The 19,796-nt window shown below is 52.8% G+C and overlaps 1 protein-coding gene across 5 annotated transcripts in view; it reads right to left on the bottom strand.

Annotated features, from left to right (window-relative positions):
• The window catches only part of Akna (AT-hook transcription factor), a 47,668-nt gene that overhangs the window by 26,523 nt on the left and 1,349 nt on the right, over positions 1 to 19,796 (bottom strand). For 2 of the 5 annotated variants that reach the window (XM_052176621.1, XM_052176622.1), the window contains exons 2-4: positions 8,004 to 8,360; positions 4,639 to 5,675; positions 1,787 to 1,861 (exon numbers count right to left, since the gene is read on the bottom strand). In XM_052176621.1, coding sequence (XP_052032581.1) covers positions 1,787 to 1,861; positions 4,639 to 5,675; positions 8,004 to 8,253 — 1,362 coding nt within the window. In that variant the 5' untranslated portion in view covers positions 8,254 to 8,360. Of the gene's footprint in view, positions 1 to 1,786; positions 1,862 to 4,638; positions 5,676 to 8,003; positions 8,361 to 10,989; positions 11,107 to 11,519; positions 11,630 to 12,713; positions 12,916 to 19,796 lie in introns of those variants that run through there. The other 3 variants (XM_052176619.1, XM_052176618.1, XM_052176620.1) reach the window with 3 other exon arrangements.

The following is a 19,796-nucleotide window of genomic DNA, read 5'->3' on the forward strand; positions in this document are numbered from 1 at the left end:
CTGCCTGCAAGTTAAGGGGACACCCTGAGTCTGGACTGGACTCTGACTGGCTCAGCCAATGCTGGTCTCAGCTCCATCGGACTGTGGTTCTCGGTTACTCACCACAGAGGCAGCCTAGGTGTCAGGGTATATTCCAGCCTGGTTCCCCTTGGGTGGGCCTCGCCTCTCCTGCATTGTTCTGGGCTCTGGACAGAGTGAAAGGGCTCAGCAGGCCCTAGAGAAGTCCTGTTCAAAGATCCACGTGACAGACAGGAAGCCCTCATTCAGGTTTCTTGAAGTGGGCTTTGGGCAGAATATCTTCTGGTCGAGAACATGGAACCCCCAAATAGAAGCATCTGTGGGTCCCAGCCTGCTGTTCTCCCCTGCGAGTGAGGCTGGGGTGGAGGGAATTATGGGCCATTTTCAGTGCAATCACGCGAACAGAATTGACTCTTCTCTTGAGCCAAAGAGTTATCTTTCCAGAGAGCAGGAGAGGGTGGCTGAGCCATTCAGCATCTCCCACAGTTTATCCTGCAGCCCTCCCCAGACCTCACACTCCCTTTTAATAACTCAGATCTCCGGGGGGACCTAAAGATATCAGTGGGGTTACTGTCTTCCAAAAGCTCTGCTCGCAGTCCCACAGATGTAACCCTATAGGTGTGTACAGTAGACCACGTGGGAAGGGTCCTGTCTGCACCTGGCAGGGCCACAGGCGTGGAGACAGGCAGGCCCATTTCAACTTCTTGCTATGGCTGACTACACCTGTGTTTCCCGGAAGTGGCTGAAAGCATGAGGTCAGCACATGACGACGGACCTCAGAGTGGGAAGCATACTGCAGGAAGGTAGGGTGTCCTCTTTCTAGGGGAACAACCAGAGCAGGGGAGGGCCTCTATCTCTGTCCCACAGCTGTCCTGCCTCCTCCCTGATGCCTGTTTGAGCAAATGAGGGTGTGAAGAAAGCAGGAAGTCCCAGTCCCAGTCCCAGGGGTGTAGGAGCTGACTGGCTCACTTCCTGCCTCGCCCCAGGAGAGAGAAGGTCCCTGTTCCGGGTTCTCGGCCTCCTCTGGAGACAGGTCATGGTGGCAGGCTATGCCCCAGTTCTCAGAGTGGATGAGCTGATCCCTTCAGCACCACCTGGGGCTGTCCCACATGGGGTGCTCAGTTTCAGTTGGATAAGAGGAGATGGTTTTGGGGGAGACACAGGAGAAAGGTGAAAGTGTGATTCTGGAAAAAGGAAAAATGGGGTGCCAAAGATTGAGCAGTAAAGCCGGGCCTTTAATCCCAGCACTCGGGAGGCAGAGGCAGGAGGATTTCTGAGTTCAAAGCCAGCCTAGTCTACAGAGTTGAGTTCAGGACAACCAGGGCTACACGGAGAAACCCTGTCTCGAAAAACCAAAACTAACTAACTAACTAACTAAATTAGTCTGGGCTACAGTCTGAAAGCCACCCAGCTGGATAGAATGGGGTCAGGAGTCAGCCTAGGTAGTCATATACCTCTGCCCCCCCCCCCCGCTCCGACTCCCCAGTCACAGAGGAGGAGACAGCTTCTGGTGACACTCCTGAGTACTCCAGGCTCCATCACTCAAAGACATCACCAGTGAGAGAGAGAGCCCAAGGTCAGAGAGAGGCCTGGTGGTGATTTAAGGACTAGGATTCCCCAGTACACAGTCTCAGGATACAAGAGCCAGTGATCTTTCTCTAAGACTCTGGGGTAGGCCATCTCTCTAAGAACTGCCCCCCACGCCGACACCCTCAACCCGGCTCTTGGCTCCACGCACGCAGCTCAGCCTGTTCTAGCCAGTCCTTACCTTGGCTCCAAGGCGAAGTTGGTCGATAGTATTCTCAGCCTCTGCATACTTGGTGAGGAGCTTGTGATAATCCTCCTGTAGAGAAAAGATGACAATACTTCTGGCCACACATGTATGAGGACCTGGGTTTGATCCCCAAAACCGAAGTAAAAGGGCCAGGTGTGGTGGCACACATTTGAGGAGGCAGAGCCAGGTGAATCTCTGGAATTCTGGCCAGTCAGCCTAGCAGAATGGGTGAGCACCAGGTAAAAGTGAAACCTTGTCTCCAAAAACACAAGTAAGGTGAAGAACTTAGGCAGACTGCTGGGCTTCTTATGCAAGCATCTGCACGCGCGCGCGCACGCGCACACACACACACACACACACACATGTGCATGCACCTATGCATAAACACAGACAAAGGGCAGGAAACTAATTAAAAGTTAGAGCTCTTATATACTCTGGGTCACTGGCCTTACACAAAACCCAACGCTTTGTTAAAGCAACTCACTGTGGGGAAAAAACAAAACTGCCATTGGTCGTCTACGATGCAAGGAAATGCCACCTGAAAATGAGCTGCTGTTGTAGAAGGCGGGCTCCGGGCTGCCGTGGTGGGTCTGTGGGTAAAGCGCCCACTGTGCAAGCGTGAGCAACTGAGTTTGGATCCCTAATACCTGAATTAAAAAGTCCAGCGTGACGGCGCATGCCTGGAATCCCAGCACTTGGGGGGCAGAGGTGTGAGGATCTCTGTGGGTTCCAGGAGAGCCAGAGCTATGTAAAAAGACCAGACCTTGTCCCCCAAAGCCAGAAACAGAAAGAGCCAGGCATGGCAATGCATGCCTGTAACCCCAGGGGCTGACTGGCTCACTTCCTGCCTCGCTCCAGGAGAGAGAAGGTCCCATTCAGGGTTCTCAGCCTCCTCTGGGGACAGGTCATGGAGGGAGGCTATGCCACCCAGTTCTCAGAGTGGGTGAGCTGATCCCTTCGTGCTCCATGGCCGCCAACCTGAGTGAGTGAGTTCCACCCTCAGTATCCCTGGCACAACAGAATATGGTGGACAGTGATATAGGAAGATCCCTGATGCTAGAGCAGGGGCGGGGCGGGAGGAGAGGAAGAGGGAGAGAGAGGGAGAGAGAGAGAGAGAGAGAGAGAGAGAGAGAGAGAGAGAGAGAGAGAAAGGGAGAGGGAGGGAAAAAGAGGGAGGGAGGGAAGGAGGGAGAAGGAGGGGGGAGACAAAAGGAGAGGGAAGAGGGAGGGAGGGGGAGGAAGGGAAAAAGGGAGGGGGATGAGGGAGGAAGAAAGAGGGAGGGAGAAAAGGAGGTCAAGGGAGGGAGGGGGAGGAAGGAGGAGAGAAAGAGAGAGGGAGGGGGATGGAGGGGAGAGAGAGGGCGGGAGGGGGGAGGGAAGGGAGGGGCTGGGGCGATGGCTCAGTGGTTAAGCACACTTGCCGTTCTTGCAGAGGGTCCAGGTTAGGTTCCCGGCACTCGTCAATTGTTCAGAGTCATCTGTGGTCCCAGTGTCATGGGATCTGATGACTTCTTCTGACCTTCTCAGACACCATGCACGCACACAGTGCACATACATACATGCAAAAGACATTCATACACATAAAATAAAATAAATCTAAACAGGAAGAATAGGAAGGAAGGAAATCACATGACTATTTCATTTTTCCCATACTGACAAAATCTCGGTAACCTCACAGCGGATGAGGGAAGGTGTTATTTTTTAGGAGGTTTATAGCAATGCATGTCGAAGGAGGCAATCTCACAATAACACTATTTCACTTCAAGGGAAGGCCTTAAGGCAAAGACTGCTGGGACTTCACAGGTCAGGAGGGACTGCAAGTAGCCACATCTCCTGAAGGAAGTTCACAGCACCCTCCCTAGTAGCTCATGGTCCAGTGGGGAGAGGCACACATAGGAGCCTACAACCCCACGCCCCAAACTCTGATCACACTGAGGGTTGGGGTAGAGGGAGGACATGCAAGGTCCCCAGAGATAAAACATGTACCTCAGCAGGGTACAAAATGTGGGTGACTACCGGAAGGCCTGACTCCACAGTGATCACGTACCAAAAAGAGAGCAGAGGAGAAGAGGCAGACAGAAGATATTTGCAAAGAAGAAATGCAATAAGGGCTGCAGAGACTTGAAGGGCACACAGGCCAAGTGCTACCCACAAGCCTCATCTGACTCCAGGGGACAGAAACAACAGGCCACTGCTGAGTGTGTGGGGACCTATTTCTGCCACTGAATGCAACCCTGTGGGCAGAGTTCTTAGAGTTAGACAATAAACCACAAAATAACTGCATACCTGGAATTTTGCTTAATTCAGTGGGGGTTGTGGGAGTGGAGGAAGAGGCTGGCTATAGATAAAAAACAAAAGGATCCCAGGAGCTGCTCCGTGGGGATATAAGGAGGGTGTCCACTAGACTGTTTTCCTTATGTTAGATATGTTAGCTGTGCTTGAAAATGACAGGCCATCCATGAGACGTGGACATGCTCACTGCTCTGCTGCTTTGAGTCAGGGTCTCTAGTCCAAGCTAGCTCAGAACTTGCCGATGTTATGTAGCTGAGGATAGCCTCAGATATCTGGTCCTCCTGCTTCCACTTTGTAGATTGCTAGGGTTACAGATGGGCACCGTCATGCCCATTTATGAGGTGCTGAGGTTGGACTTTGGGCGTTGCGCACAGGAGACAAGCACTATACTGACTGTGACACTCCCAGTCTCTCCTGCTCTTCTCTGAGCACGATGGACAGGGTCTACCATTAGCCTAGAAACAACTCTCTCTTCTCCAGCAGGGGCTCCCTCCCGAGCCAAAGCTTCTCTAATCAGCAAGGGTCTGGGTAACGCGGACAAGAGTCCTGCTTACCTGGAGCTGATGAACTAGCTCAGTGGCTTGTTCGGGTGTCTGGAACTCCCGGGGCACCCTGGTGATGGGGTGACCAAGAGAAGATTCCTTGGCCTCTCCGTTACTCAACAGGACATCCCGAACAATCTCAGCTGGTGACTTGAAGATGAGGGGCCTGGTAGAGCCTTGCTGCCGGTTGTGGCCTCTGGACTTTGGGGGTCGGTAGTTCTCATCTTTGGGGAACCTCACCCGGGGCCCCACCTTGGAGAAGTCGGGGAGTGGGTAGTTCAGGCGCCCCCTGCCGTATTTGGGAGCATGTGAAGAAGCGTGGCCAGCCAGAGCGGCTCCCTGCTTGTACTGTGACACAGCTTTCTTTACCGCCCCAAGCCGAGTACTCAGCGGGCCGACAGAGCCCGTGAACCGGGAGGGCAGCGGCTTAGGAGATGTCTTAGTTCTCTTCCAGGTTCGGTCCTCGGGCCGAGAGCTGGGTAGGCTGGTGGTTTCTCGCCCCCATGTGCCTGCAGAGCACTCAGGATTCTGGGCTGGCGCTGCTAAGGAGTCCCGGAATTCCGTGGGTGTTGCCAGAGCAACGTCACCTCCATTTCTGTCACCTGGGTGTGGAAGGTTGTGGCACGGACTCTGTGGCAGGGCTTTGGGCAAGGTGGAAGGCTGAGGGACATCGGTGTCTCCTTCCCAGGTAGAACCAAGGCTGTCACTAGGTTGGCTAAAGCTCACGGTCCCACTGCTCCAAGACTTTATAGGGCTGTGTGCAACAGATGGCTGGGCCTCGAGATGCTCTGAAGATCTGAAGTTACTGCCTTGTTTGATAGAGGTAACCCAGTCTCTGGCTGGTCCCTGTCCTGGGGCCGGAGGGCTGGAATCTCCCTGGTCCTCACACTCCAGCTCCGTACAACTCTCTCCAGCTGAGTCTACCTCCAGATTCCCAGGGACCTCATCCAGTTCCTCTTCAGACAGGTCCAGCTGTCGACTGCGCCTGGAGAGCCAGGGCAGAGGCACGGTGGAACCCTCTGGGCTGCTCACGTCATCTGCTTCAGTCTCTGGAAAGACAGGTCACCCACTGTTGAGCATGTGCTGGGTCTGTAATGCCACCTGAGTCACTCCATGACCTCATGATGCTGAGGATGGCAAGAACCCAGAGCCACCCCCACATAACCAGGTACTTGTGTAACTTTTCCCCTAGTCAAAGGTCTTCCGAACTCAAACCTTAGATCTAGTCTCCCGAAAGTGTATTCCATTTCTAAAAATGGCAACGCCATCCAGAGTTGCATAAGGCAGAGCCTGGGAGGCATCTTGATCGTCACCTTAGCCCCTGATCCAGAATGTCCCCTGACCTATCCCATTTACCTCCTATAGAAGAACAAATGCAATAACCATGTAATCTCCTCTTCTTCAGCTCCCCACCACCTGGAATCTCATCATGTCTCCCTCTTGTTCCCAGCATGAAGGCAGAGACTTTCCTGGGGTCCCTGGGTCCCTGCTGTTTCAACATCCTGAAACCCGGGGACCCTGAAAAGCACTGTTTGTGTTCATACTCCATTAGGGTCCTGTCTCCTTCCTTTGTCTTGTGAGCCATTGGTCCTTCAGGCTGAATCTCAATCTTGACCTTGCCAGAAAAGTTCTGGAGCTCTCGCCGATAAGGTCAAATTCTCTCTCCGCAGGCTCCCACAAGCCTGGAGCCCTCTGCAATGTATTGCCTATTGCAGTGACAGCTGTATGTTCAGTCCTGGGGTTACTTTATTAACACAGGTCACCCATAGCACTGCAAGCCTCCTGAGGGCAAGGGCAGCCAACTGCTTTTGGGCTCTATCGTGTCTAAAGAGAAGGTGCTCCGTACTGTTTCTCAATGGAACAGTAAAGAAAGAAGGGGGAAAGATAAAATGTGCATGGCTTCCAAGAATCAGGTAGCAATTCTTATGTAGCAGATATAACCATTCATTCATGCACCCATCCATTCACCCACCATCAATTCAGGCATTCACCTATCCCTCTATCACCTAGCCATCAGGCATCCATCCAAAAGGCACCCATCCTGAAGGCAGTCCATGTCCACAGAGTACACAGTCCACTCCGTCTGAAACAGATCAGCTTTTCATGAGATATACTGGGTAACACTGCACAGACTCTGCACAGACTCTTCCGGTTACCTTAAACATCCCAGTTTAACATCCTCAGAAATTATTCTATCTCAAAAAGACACTTTGGTTTTAGAGGCTGGGGATATAGTTCAGCCTTAGAGCCTTGAATGGCTTATAGAAGGCTCAGTTTCAATTTCCAGTAACACACACACACACACACACACACACATACACACACACACACACCAGCTCCCAAGTGGACAGCTATGGCAGCCATGAAATACTTAGGATACTGGCATGACTGGTTTCTCTGTGTCCCAAGGGTTCTATTGATTTCAGGGAGTCTAATATGTGATGTCCTATTCATAATCCAGTAAAGGAGCCAACACACATCAAGACTTTCCTGTTCCCAATGGTGTCATCATGCCCATTTCATAGATGGGGAAACCAAGGCTGAGGTGGACAAGGGACTTGCCATAGGCGAAGCTGCTGTCTCCAGGCAGTGGCAGCCCAGCCACTGGTGAGGATGAAGAATGCCAACATCTCCTCTGCTGACTGAGGTTTAGAATAAGCCCAAGCCCGAGTCAAGCAATGCAAGCTACCAAAGACAGGATGGTGGCAAGTCGCAGAGAGCTGGATAGCATTGCCGCTGCGGTATTCACCACGGCACAAACAGAAACTGTATGCCGCAGGGCAGAAGAGACTGGACCAAAGGATTATGGGAGAGCCCCATTGCATGCAGGTCCTGGGAGAGACTAGTGGAGGAATACTGTGAGAATAGGGAAAATATTCTTAGCTATTAAGATAACAAAGCACCGGACGGTGGTGGCGCACGCCTGTAATCCCAGCACTCTGGGAGGCAGAGGCAGGTGGATTTCTGAGTTCAAGGCCAGCCTGGTCTACAGAGTGAGTTCCAGGACAACCAGGGAAACAGAGAAACCCTGTCTCGAAAAAACCAAATCCAAAAAAACAAAACAAAACAAAACAAACAAAAAAAGATAACAAAGCAATCTGGAAACAAAGGAATATTCTAGCACATATTTGTATATTCACCTAATATTTGTATACTGAAAAGAGGCCCACCAGGGGAGGGGTAGAACTATGAATGCTTTTAAATTTACCTCTTATTGCTTACATTTTCCAAAATGTGCAGTATTATTGCACAATTTAAACGTTAAAAAATAGGATTTAAGTGAGGGTTGTAAAGATGTCCTTATTTCCTTGCCTCTGCTGGAAGGTGGGCTCTCGGGTAAACACGTTAGCTCTGCAGGCAGGAGGAGTCCACCTCACCTTCTGCAGAAGACTCTTCAGAGTCCTGCATGTCTGGGTCCCACTCCAGGGGTGGCAGGTGCTCCTGCGCCCGACGGAAGTCCTCTAGGAGCTCAGGACTGGTGGCTTCAGGAAGAGACTGTTCGTTTCCCCAGCCCTGCTCACTTCTCCCATCTGCATCTTGTTCCTCAGCCCAAGCCCAGCGGCGCCTTCGGGGCCCTTGCCCCAGGCTCGGCCCAGTCCATTGTGCCTTTGTCCCCGAACTGGCCATGGGACCTGGCCTGGCTTCACCTGGGCCACTCCATCTTCAAGAGACTGGGCTGCAGCTGGGGTTCCAAATCACAAGCGGCTCTTAGCACCAGCCATCCTGCCTGTGGCCTGTTGGGGGTACAAACAATGGATAATGTCAGTCGTTCAGGTCTACTACCATCTGTCCAGGAACTCACCAGCTGGAGCCCCAGAGGCAGGCAGCCCTCTGCTGTGTGACCCTGAGTGACTCACTGTCCTCATCTGTCACCAATGAGATGAGGCTTCTTCTCCCTTCAGGATGTAGGGTAGAGTGCTAGCAGGCATCACATTGTGCAACAAGTGTCCTCCAAAGGCTAGCTCCTGTCACTGCTCACCTAGCTCTGTCTGCAGGCACCAGGCACAGGCCCTGACACAGCACTGACTGCCCAAGGGAGGGCATGCACAGATTAGCTGGCAGCCACCGTCCAGGTGAAACAGGGTCAGGATTCCCTGGTGACAGGCACCCCAAGCCCAGCAAGGCAGGGAAGGCAGCACATGGCTTTCTTTAAGCAAGGGACATGACTTCAGGTCGAAAACATGGAATGGTGAGCCACTTCCAATGCCGAAACTAATCGAAAGCAGGCGTGCAAACACACACAGCTCCATGCATGTCCCAGCCACCACGCTCACGGCACCCAGGCATCCATGCATCTGCACAGAGAGACAATTTGCGGTCTCTACATACAACAGAGTATTACTCAGCTGCAGAAAGGAATGGGATGACAGCAGAAAAAGGAATGGAGTTCCCACATGTGTGACACTGGATATACCACCACAGCGCTATGCTAATTGTGAGAAAACAGACACAAGATTCCTGTGAGTCCGAGGCCGAGGGTTGCCATGTGCAGAGGGGGAGTCCTGGGAGGCAGGAGGCCAAGTGATGGCTGCTTCAGTGATGTGGGGGAGGGGAGAAGGTCCCTGGCTGCTCAGCGGGCACAGGATTTTTTTTTTAAGGGGTGAAATGTCCTGAAAGTGAAAGAGACACGGATGTAACCATGTTATTATGGTAAGTGCCGCTGAGTGCTTAGTTGCATGTTACATGAATTTTTGCCTCAAAAGAAAAAAACACAGTAGGCCAGGGATCCTGAGAGTACAGAAGATGGGTGACTGGCAGCAGGGCGTGCTGGAGCAAGCTTCTCATGGCATTCTGAGCAGCTGTCTGCGACTCTCAGGCAGAGAGCCCAGCCAAGGGGCAACGGAGAAGGCCCTCGATATTGCTGCTCTCCGACATTGAGCCAGAGAGCCTGGCCACAGAGGGGCTGTGGGAGGGGCGCTGGTAGCAGGCGAGGTGGCCCAAGGAGGGCTCCCTCAACCTTCCTCTTCCCCTCATTCTCTCTTCTCCCTTCGCACTCTGCTGGTATTTCCTTTGTCAATCACCACAGTCAACCCAATAAACCCAGCCTCAGGATAAAGGCACAGGACCTAGGAGCTGTTATCAAAGAACTGTGGCTATCCACACATAGTTTCTATAAAGGTAGGGCAATTGAGTTCCAGAGAGGGAGGGGCCTTTCCCATAGTAGCACAGGAATGAAGACCAGACATGGGTAGAAGCCAGGTTCTTGGTACCAGTGTGGGCTCTCCCTCAAGGCTGGTATAGGGCCCCAATCTCCACGGTTGAGCAGTTGGAGCTGTCCTTGAGCCTCTGGGGCTCTTGGAACCTGCTCTCAAAATGTAGTTGGGAAAAGTCATCAGGCTGCTATTTCTAGACTCAGTTCCCCAGAGACAGGGACTGCTGGGAAAGGCCTGGCTTCACGGAGACTAGGCAGCGGCCTGGTCTAACCCTCCTTTAGCTGGGACTCTGGCTCTGAGGAAAGGGTCTCCAGGCTTCTCTCCCTGCCTCACTGCCAGTCCTCCTGCCCCAGTCCCTGCAGAACCCCCAGATTTCCCGTATATCTCCACACTGCCCCGCTCTGCTAGGCTAGCAGAAGCATGACAGATATCTGCCTTCCCGTCTCAGTAGGATGACCAAGACTGAGAAGGAACAGTGACCGACTAGGCCAGGATCCCCTGGACAGTATAGTCCTGGCTGGGGCTTTTGCTTGCTTAGTAATCAAAACCTCAACAGTAAAACTCTGCGCACCTATACCTCTATGCATACTCCTAACTGCATATCTGCATATCCAAATACTACTAGAAAGAGAATGTACTAGAAAGAGAATTTTAAAATGAAGCAAAAGTGGGCTGGTGAGATGGTTCAGCAGCTAAAGGCACTTACTGCCAAGTCTGAGGAACAGAGTTCGGTCCCTGGGACCCGCATGATAGGAAAAGCACTGACTCCCAAATGTGCTGTGACCTTTACATATGGTAACATGTGCACAAACACATTGCAATAATTAAATGTAATTCTTTTTAAAAGGATGAACAGAAAAGTTCTTAAGTTGGGGCAGGAGAGAAGGCTTGCTCAACAGTCTAATATGCTCGCCTCACAACCCTAATGACGTGAGTTCAAGTCATGTCACATAAAAGCTGAATGCAAGCGTGTGTAATTCCAGCACATCCCTACCAGGAGATGGGAAGCAGAGAGAACGTTGTTAGGCAACCGAGCATCCGCAAGCAGTGAGTGAAAGACTGTCTAAAACAAGTTTGCAAGTGAGACTCACACTCCAGTTGTCTTCTGATTTCTGATGTGTTTAGTGGCACACACACACACACACACACACACACACACACACACATCCCACAAAATACCCTCATTCCCGTACAGAACCTGCACCCCTACCTCAAATCCTTGAGTGTGCATGAGAATTCTCTAAGCACGCGCTCTGTCTGCTCAGAGGCCTTGGGTCGAGGCTTCAGAAACTTTAAGCCAGGACCTCTCCCAGCTTCTGACTCCCAGAGCGGAGGCTTGGGCAGGTAGAGGGGTTGCAACCACACCTCCTGACATCTCTGCTGAGGAAGGGCTGCGGCATGTGGTTTTCTGACTTTTGAAATGTTATTTTTTTTCCCTAGCCCACCGCAGAGCAGCCTGCCCCATCACTGAGGCCCCTGCGTACAAAAAGAGGAACGGCCAGTTTTCTGCAATGACTCAGCCGCAAAAATCTCACTGTTCTCAGCAGAGCCCACATATTTCAGGCAGCAACGGTCAGTGGCTACAGTTTTGCACCCATTTCTCAAGTGCCTCAACTTGTGAGCTTTTCCTGAGAAAGAACTTACTCTTCTGTTCCAAGCCTCAGCCCTCAGTGGCATGGAGCCTGGAACTAGCCAATCAGGTAATCATCAAACACCCATCAATGTCAAATATGTACCAACCTTGGGCAGAGATGAAGTTGCAATAGAACAGCAGGCTGAGCATCGGGCAAGCAGATCCCAGCCCTGATGTTCCAGCCACTGGAGACATGTGGCTGGCTGACTGCTTCACTCTGTGAAGGAGAATGGTGGTCCCCTAGGCCTGCTACTGCTGCACCCATCCCTCTGTCTGTGAGCACCCTGGCCCTCCTGAGATGCACCAAATGATCTCGGAGGTTCTCAGCCTCTAGGATACAGAAACGAACGCACTTGCCAAGATCCCACCCTCCGTGGAGGACGCAATCCAGAAAAGCCCCTGAAGAAGGAAGTTTGGTGACAGCCTTAACATATGAAGCAAATCTAGGGCGAAAGAGGAAGGGGAGTCAGGACAGGGGAACAGCTCACACAAAGGCACAGAGGTCTGAAAATACAAGCTGAACTTCAAGGAGGGCTAAGGGCCTGGCCCCTGAGGGCCACAGAGAGCCAGGGAGGTCCGGATGGCTGTCAGGGCAACAGTGGACACTGGAGATGTGAACTCTGATGCCCTGACTCAGGAGGGCCGGCCCCTCTATAACTAAGTCCTGCTAATGGTTGGGCCATTGGGCTAAGGGGTCCCTACCTGCTTCAGAGAAACTACACCTCACCCCAAAAAACACCAAACACTGCTTTTCCTATGCCCTGCAGCAAGTGGAGATACCCACTAGAGATGTCCCCAGCCTGTCCCTGACTCACCCAAGCAGCCGGGAAGGAAGTAAAAAGGGGCCAGGCTATTACTGACTCTCATCTTGCCCTACTCTAGGTCTATGCTGGCGTCCTGGCCCCCAAAACGTCCACTTTGTCCCTGCCCTTATGTGAGTAGGAGGGTGCTGTCTCCTGGCCTGCTCCTCACTTCTGTGAGACTCCTCACTTCTTGAGACCCTCAGCAACCCAAGCACTAATTGGCCTTGAGATGAGCCCACCCTGGGCACCGAGAGAGACCAACACCAGTCCAAGTTCATCAAGGGAACCAAGTCAGAACTGAACTGGAAACTAGCATCTTAGAGTCCACTCTGGCCTGGGGGCCGGACTCCCAGAACTGGACAGGAGTGGCAGCAGCTGCGTAGCTGTGATTTCCTGCCTGGCCTGGGCTGACTGCCAGGGTTGTCCAGAGTCTATGACTGGCCCATCCAGAGGGAAGGCGGCCTTCCCTCCGGCCCTCCTCCCCGTTCAACTCCTCACCTCGCTTGGACTACACCACCATCCTGCCGGCCTGGGCTCAGGGGAGCTGCCCACAAGGTCTTTGTTTCAAACCTGGGGAGCCCCCTGCCTCCACAGCACCCTGGACCGCCTCCAGACTGCTCTGCCAGCCAGAACCGCCTCAGCTCACAGACAAGCATCGCTCCTCACTTCTCCCCGCCCCTGCAGCTGAGGCCTTGCCTTGCCTCCTCCTCCTCCTTGCAGGAAGCGCCCAGCCTGATTTCCTACAAGTGTTTGTGAAAAGGAGGGGGTTCATTGTACGGAGCTGGCGCCAAGAGCTTAACCCTTTGCTGGGCACGTGTGGGACTGCATTGACGGGAAGAGCTCCCAGGGGCGGCTGAGGCCTTGAGTTTGGCATCACCTCGGCTGGCACAACCCTGGTACACCCAGCAGGAAGTCCAGAGAGGGCTTGGCGAAAATCACATTGCATGCTGGACCAAGGAAGAGAAGCCTGCAGCTCCTCCTCTCTCCCCTCCCAAAATGGGTCTCTTCTATCACCAGGGAGTTTATCAGCGCCATTCCTCCCACTCCATCGGCCTCGGTGCCCATCTTCACGGGGAGGGGGGAGGGGAGGGGAGAAGACGCAGACTTGGTGTAACTCTGCCTCATCATCCCAGGGTGGATTTGGGAATTTCTGCCCTTCTACTTACTGCCCAGGCCTGGAGACAGATGCACCTGCATTGGAATTGTCTAGGTCAGCAGGAAGACCTAGAGGAGCAGATGAGCATCTCCTCGTGTGGCTCCCCCCTCAGAGGCCCCAGAGATGAGGGAACAGAACTATCTTGATGGTCAACCTGTGGCTCCTCAGGTCCCTTCACCTCTGTGAGAGGCGTAGCCCATTGGAAGAAGCACGGCAGGGCCCAGACACATCACACCTGGCCCTCCAGTCTACGGTAAAGTGTGTAAGCTTTCAGGTGTGCCTGAGGCAGAGTATGAGACAGGCTGGTGACCAACGTCCGGGGCTGCTTCCAGTACTTCTGAGGTTGAGGACTTCAGAACCGAGGGAAGCACTTTCTAAGCACCAGAGGTTTCAGGTCCCAGATGCATGCGGGACCTGCCCTGGCTGAAGACACTGGGTCTGAGAGAAACAAGCTGGGGAGGTGAGGCGGGACCATCAGTAAGGTCTGGGTGGGGAGGCCACCGTCACACAAGCGGCCGGAAGGACAGAGAGGCAGAAGCAAGCCACAAGTGTGCCTGATGAGAACAGTCCAGAAAGGCAGTTAGTTGCAGAGACCTGAGAGCAGCAGCAGGGCCTTGAAGACAACAGGAAGTGCCATGAGAGGCCTCAGGTGCCAGGGGAGGAGGCAGACTCTGACTTTCAGGGTCCAGGCTGAAGCAGAGCGGCCAAGAGGAAGCAGGAGCCAGGTAGAAGGATGGCGCTGCGGGTGCCCTGAGGCTGCTCCTGGCTCCCTGCTCTGCCCTGCGGACCCAGAGAGTCTGGAAACTGAAGAGATATGAGGTCAACCCTCTGCCATCCAGAGAGCCCTTGGGGTACCTCAAGGGAGCAGTCAGGCTAGGGACCACCCAAGTGGGATGGAGAGAAGGAATCTCAGCGTCCAAAGGCCAGGGAGTTCAATGTCAGCCTCACCTCCTGCTGGTTCTGTGACCTCAATGGCTTCACCACCTAGAGCCACGGTTTCCCTTTCTGTGGAGCAGGGCTAAACAGAGTGGCCACTGCACAGGGGCTGCTGTCAATTCCATGACAGACGGCCTGCCCAGTGTGCAGTAGGGGTCCTTAGAACCTATTTCATCACCATAGTTTCTGCCCCCGGATCTCCTTAGGTGGGAGAGTCTGGTCTCCTCCAAGGGCTTGTGGCTGATGGGTGAATGGAATGAATGAATGAATGAATGAATGAATGCAAGGATCTGGATAAGTCTGAGCTAGCACCAAGCACATTCAACCAAGTAACCTCCCAACTCCTGTATCCCAGTCCCTGCCTTGTATGCACATCTGGGGGACTGGGGCTCCCCCTGTGGTCCCCCAGGGACTATGGAATGAAGCCAGATCTTACCAAGACCCTGCCTACTGCTCTGGCAACCATGTGGCCCATTATGTGGGCGGCAGGCTCCCCTGACATCCTGTCACTCACCCGCCCACCCTCCCCGATCATTAACCCATCAACACCAGGTGGCTGGCGCAGCTGGCACACCCTCGGCCTTGTTGAAAGACAGCAGCCTGTACTGACTGTCCCTCACCCCCCACTGGGCCTTTCCCTCCCCCACCCCTTATCCTCACCCCTGCCCACATCATATTCCTGTCTGGAATATCATCCCTCAGGTTTACTCAACCAAAGCCACAGACAAACTGAGTGGTCCACCTGGCCACTCCCTTCAGCACGTAATTCCTCTACCATTGGATCCCGTTTGCTGAATTTCCTAAACATTACCAAACTCTGGCCCTGTCTGTCCCCACATATCTTTCAGAGTCTTTCTGTTCTGGAGAAACAGCCCCACCCCACAACAGTCTCATGGGATCTCCTCAAACCCAGTTTTCAAACCCAGCAGTGCACAGGTTTGCCACTTGGGATGCTCTCCCGTCCCAGCACTAAGACAAACAGAGGCTGCAGCCTGGCCCTGCTCCAGCCTCCCTCGCTCCCCCCTGGCTGGCTTCAGTCCCCAACTCACCCGCTATTCCCCAGTAGGCCTCCTCACTGGTGATCACCCACACTCCCTATTGACTCTGAGATGCACAGCAGACCTGGTGGCTGGTGCTGGTCTCTTGACTCCTGGGAGGAGCTCTTGAAACTCTCACGAAGTCCCTTGTCCCCAGCATGGGCTGACAGAAACACCATAGATGCATTCGGGATCATCCACTGTACCTAGCTAGTTACCTGTAGCCTCCTAACAAGACTGCTGAGAGGAGCCCATTTCACAGAGTACACAAGGTCCCTAGAGCCCATACAACTTGCCCAAGGCCACACAACTGGTGAATATGGTAGAGACTCAGATACACGAGGACCTGGCTCCTCTTGACCAAGACTAGTGTTCACCCCCACAGCCCCCCAAGCTGTGGCGATCCTAAGGCCTGTGCACAGGGGAGCCCACAGTGGAGCCTAAGGCCTAGGCTACAATTCTTCCTATGCAAAAGGAAGCCCCACTCTTCCCTTCCCCTGAGGTTCTCCCATCGCTTCCTCATCCTTTGCCTCAGATACAGTCACAAGTGTATGTTTTCCCACAGCTCAGGGGAGGAAGCTGAGGCACAGAAGGGAGATAATAGTTCTCAGTCACCCACACAATAAGGCCCTGTACCTTGGTCACCAGTCACTGGAGCACAGCAAGTCTTCTGCTGATTGCCCTGGTCTTGGGTCCAGAAACGCCACTGGCTCTGCCCTCCCTTGATTCTCCTGAAGTTACAGCAGAGAGCCATGGGCATCCCAGCCATCTTAGGAGATCAGAGTGAGACACCATAGGAATGCAACTGTCATTGCATCGTGACCCTCCTGAGCTGGCTCTCCATTCCTGGGAAGGGTCACTCTCCCTTCCGGCCCAGGAGGCTGACCTTCCAGGTCAAAGTTCATAGTGCATCTAGGCAGGGGCAGGTGTCACAAAGGACCAAGGAGGGAGATGAAGCCTGGTCTGACTCCCAGGTCACCTGAGACTGGGGTGTTCCTCCGGCTGAGCTTTGGGCATGGGGCATCAGGAGATGGTCACCAGAAGGCTGGGCAGACAGCCTGGCAGTTAAGAGCACTTGCTGCTCCTCAGAGAACTTGGGTTCAGTTCCCAGTGTTCATGTGATGGTTCACAATCACCTGTTCCAGGGGATCCAGTGCAGCCAACCTGCCTATGTCAGCACCAGATGAACACACACACACATGCAGACAAAACACTTACAAAATAAAAAATGAGGGGGGGGGTGGAGAGAGAGCATATGAGAATATATATCTGAGGTGCCAGAGGTCCACTGAGCCTCCCGGATTCCATTCCCTTCGCCCGCCCAGGAAGCCTCGCTGTGCTAATGGGTGGCTGAGGAGACCTCTAGGATCCTTGGAAGCTGAGTGACCTTGGCGAGATCCTTGCTGATAAGGACTCCCCAAGTCTTGGTTACTCATCTGTAAGACGGGGCATAGCTGACTTTACAAGACTCACAGGATGAGTTAAGAGAGCCGGTGTGCAGCCTCAGGGGTTGGCCCAGGGCCTCAGCTGGCACAGAGCGCCTGTCTGGAAGCAATATTGGGTCTTGACCTCAGTGATGTCACGACAGAGTGTGCTGCCTGTAGGACTCAGCAACTTCCCCGAATGAGCATCCAATATCAGCCAAAGCTCTACTGTTAGGTACCCACACAAAGGGGAGGGAGCCCTCCCAAGTATGAGGGGCACCATTGCCAGGTGGCTCCCAAGCCGGTTCTGGGGCCAGAGATCTTAGCTATTGAGGGAGGGAAACAGGCCATCCTTAGCTAATAAGGATACAGGTAATCAGGAGGGTATGTTCAACCATATAGGTGGAAATCTCTCTCTCTCTCTCTCTCTCTCTCTCTCTCTCTCTCTCTCTCTCTCACACACACACACACACACACACACACACACACACACACACTTTCCTCCTCCTCTCAAGCTTTTTCATCAAAGTAAAATTCTGAAAGTTCATGGTGCCGAGAACATATTGCTAGCACTGAGGCTTTTTTACCCCTTTGAATTTGGTGTTTTTCGAGACAGGATCTCTCTGTTAGCCCTGGCTGTCTTGGAACTCACTCTGTAGACCAGGGCTGGCTTTGAACTCAGAAATCTGCCTGCCTCTGCCTCCCAAGTGCTGGGATTAAAGGCGTGTGCCACCACCGCCAGGCATAAGGCTTTTTTTTTTTTTTTTTTTTGCACCTGCTTTGTGTCAAAGACCTTGTAAAAGCTCTTCTAGGAATTAGTCTTCATCACCTACCTTCCAAACCAATCCAAGGAGGCAGGAATTTTGTCTCCTGTTTTATAAGTTAGGAAGCAGGGATTGAACCAGGATGTCTAATCTTAATTATTTTGTTACTGAAATATACAGCAAAGAGGTTGGAAACCTCAGTGTCCAACAATTGCTGAAATAGATTATATATTTTTCCGGCTCGGTGGTGGTGGTAGTGGTGCACACCTATAAACCCAGTACTCAGGAGGTAGAAGCAGGTGGATCTCTCTAAGTTTGGGGCTAGCCTGGTCTACAGAGTGAGTTCCAAGACAGTCAGGGCTACACAGAGAAACCCTGTTCATGAAATAAAATTATATATTTGTTCTCAAAGGAATAGGTTTTAGCTATTCACAGAAGAATACAGAATGGTGTTTATAATTGTAATTTGTAAGCTGAAGGTATAGCTCAGTGCAGTGGGCATGAGGCCCTCGGTTTCATCCTCGCCACCACAGACACACAGATACACACACACACACACACACACACACACACAAAGAGAGAGAGAGACAGACAGACAGATATACAGATTGTATAAAGATAGACACACACATAAACAGAGAGACAGAGACAGACAGACAGACACAGATATTCAGAGAATGAGACAGAAAAAAGAAGAGACAGAATGACAGACACATAGACACACAGACACACACACAGACACACACACAGAGACAGACAGACAGACGGACAGATGTTGTCAACTTCTCAGAGTTGATGACGGGGCTGGCCCTGAGTGTCTGCAGCTCTGACCCTCTGCGACACCCGACCGCTCCAGCGCCTCCTCTTTCTGCTTATCAGATGCCCTGACTGTTTCCCGCTCCTCTGGCTACTGTGCCACATTTGAAAACAACACAATGAAGAGGAGGCTCCTAGCTCCCAGCCTTGGCAACTCAGCCTGGCTCTTCAGGAGCAAACCAGCATTTAACAGATCTGGAAAGACTCAGAGAGGTCACACACCTTGCCCAAGGCCACACAGCATATTAAAGACATTCATAAATACAGTGCTTCCCCCCCCCCCCAGGTAAGGCCCTTACTTGGGGGCTCCTAGACGTTGCATCACTTTCCCTCAAGTTCCTGGTCTGTGGCTGTAGTCCCAGGACCCCAAGCAGACCGACAGCTGGGCATGCTAGCTGGCTTTGATCCCAGCTCCTTTCTGGAATAGGCTCTGGGGTGCTGGGTGCTGGCAAGGATCTAGAGATGGGCGGGGGTGGGGGGGAGGTCCTGGCAGGAGGGTCTAACTGAGCAGTCCAGCTGGTTTGCCTGACGCTTGGCAGAGGGGACCAGAGCCAAGATGGGGCTATAGGCTGGATGGAGGAGAGACAAGAGGTTAAAATGGGAGGCCATGGGGCAGGAAGCCTTGGCTGTTCTGTCCTGGAACCTCTCTGATACCCTCCCCCACAGCCAGGGACCCGGGGTAGGTTGTAAAGTGCTACCTCAGAAGGTATTCTGGAGATACCAACCCTGTTCTCTTGAGGCTTCCCCAGACACTGTCCCACATGACCCTCCAATACTCCAAAGCTCTGCACAGGCTGTCCGGTGAATCTAAGGGTCCAGGCCTCCCTTTTCCCAGCTCAGAGACAGCGGAAGGGGAGAACCTCAGATGATTCTTTTAATCTCTCTGAACCTTAGACTACTCAACAGGGACAGCAGTGTCCACCTAGTGGCAGTGCTAGGAAATGCAGTGACAAAATCTAGCAGGGCTGGGAACTGGGCAGTGGGAAGATGACAGCCCCAGCCCACCACAGACACCTCACTACTACAGTGGTACAGTGGCCTGAAGCCAGTGCACTAGCCACTGTCACCAATGACTATGGCTGTTTCTCTGTCCTTTCTCTGACCGCAATTCATCTCTAAACTTACTTGGGATGCTGAACAAAAGCTATCTAAGATGCTACCCGCCTGGACTTGAAGATGGTACTGGAGGGAATACCACCCTGATCATTTTTTAGAGGGGTAAACTGAGGTACTCTGAAGTTAAGCCTGACCGTGACCTCCTGCTGCATCTCTAGATCTGCCCTGGGAGGAGGCAACCTGAGGCTCCGACACACGAGTCTGTGGATTCTCTGAAATGCAGCTCTGCGGGCAGAGCTCTGTACTGCTGACATAATACAGTACAGTTTCCAACTCCCCTCCCAATACAGCCCTCTGTGTCTATCAAGCCCCAGGCCCTCTGGAAAGCCCGG

Source organism: Apodemus sylvaticus, chromosome 3 (genome assembly GCF_947179515.1).
Source record: "Apodemus sylvaticus chromosome 3, mApoSyl1.1, whole genome shotgun sequence".
NCBI classification, from domain to species: Eukaryota; Metazoa; Chordata; class Mammalia; order Rodentia; family Muridae; genus Apodemus; species Apodemus sylvaticus.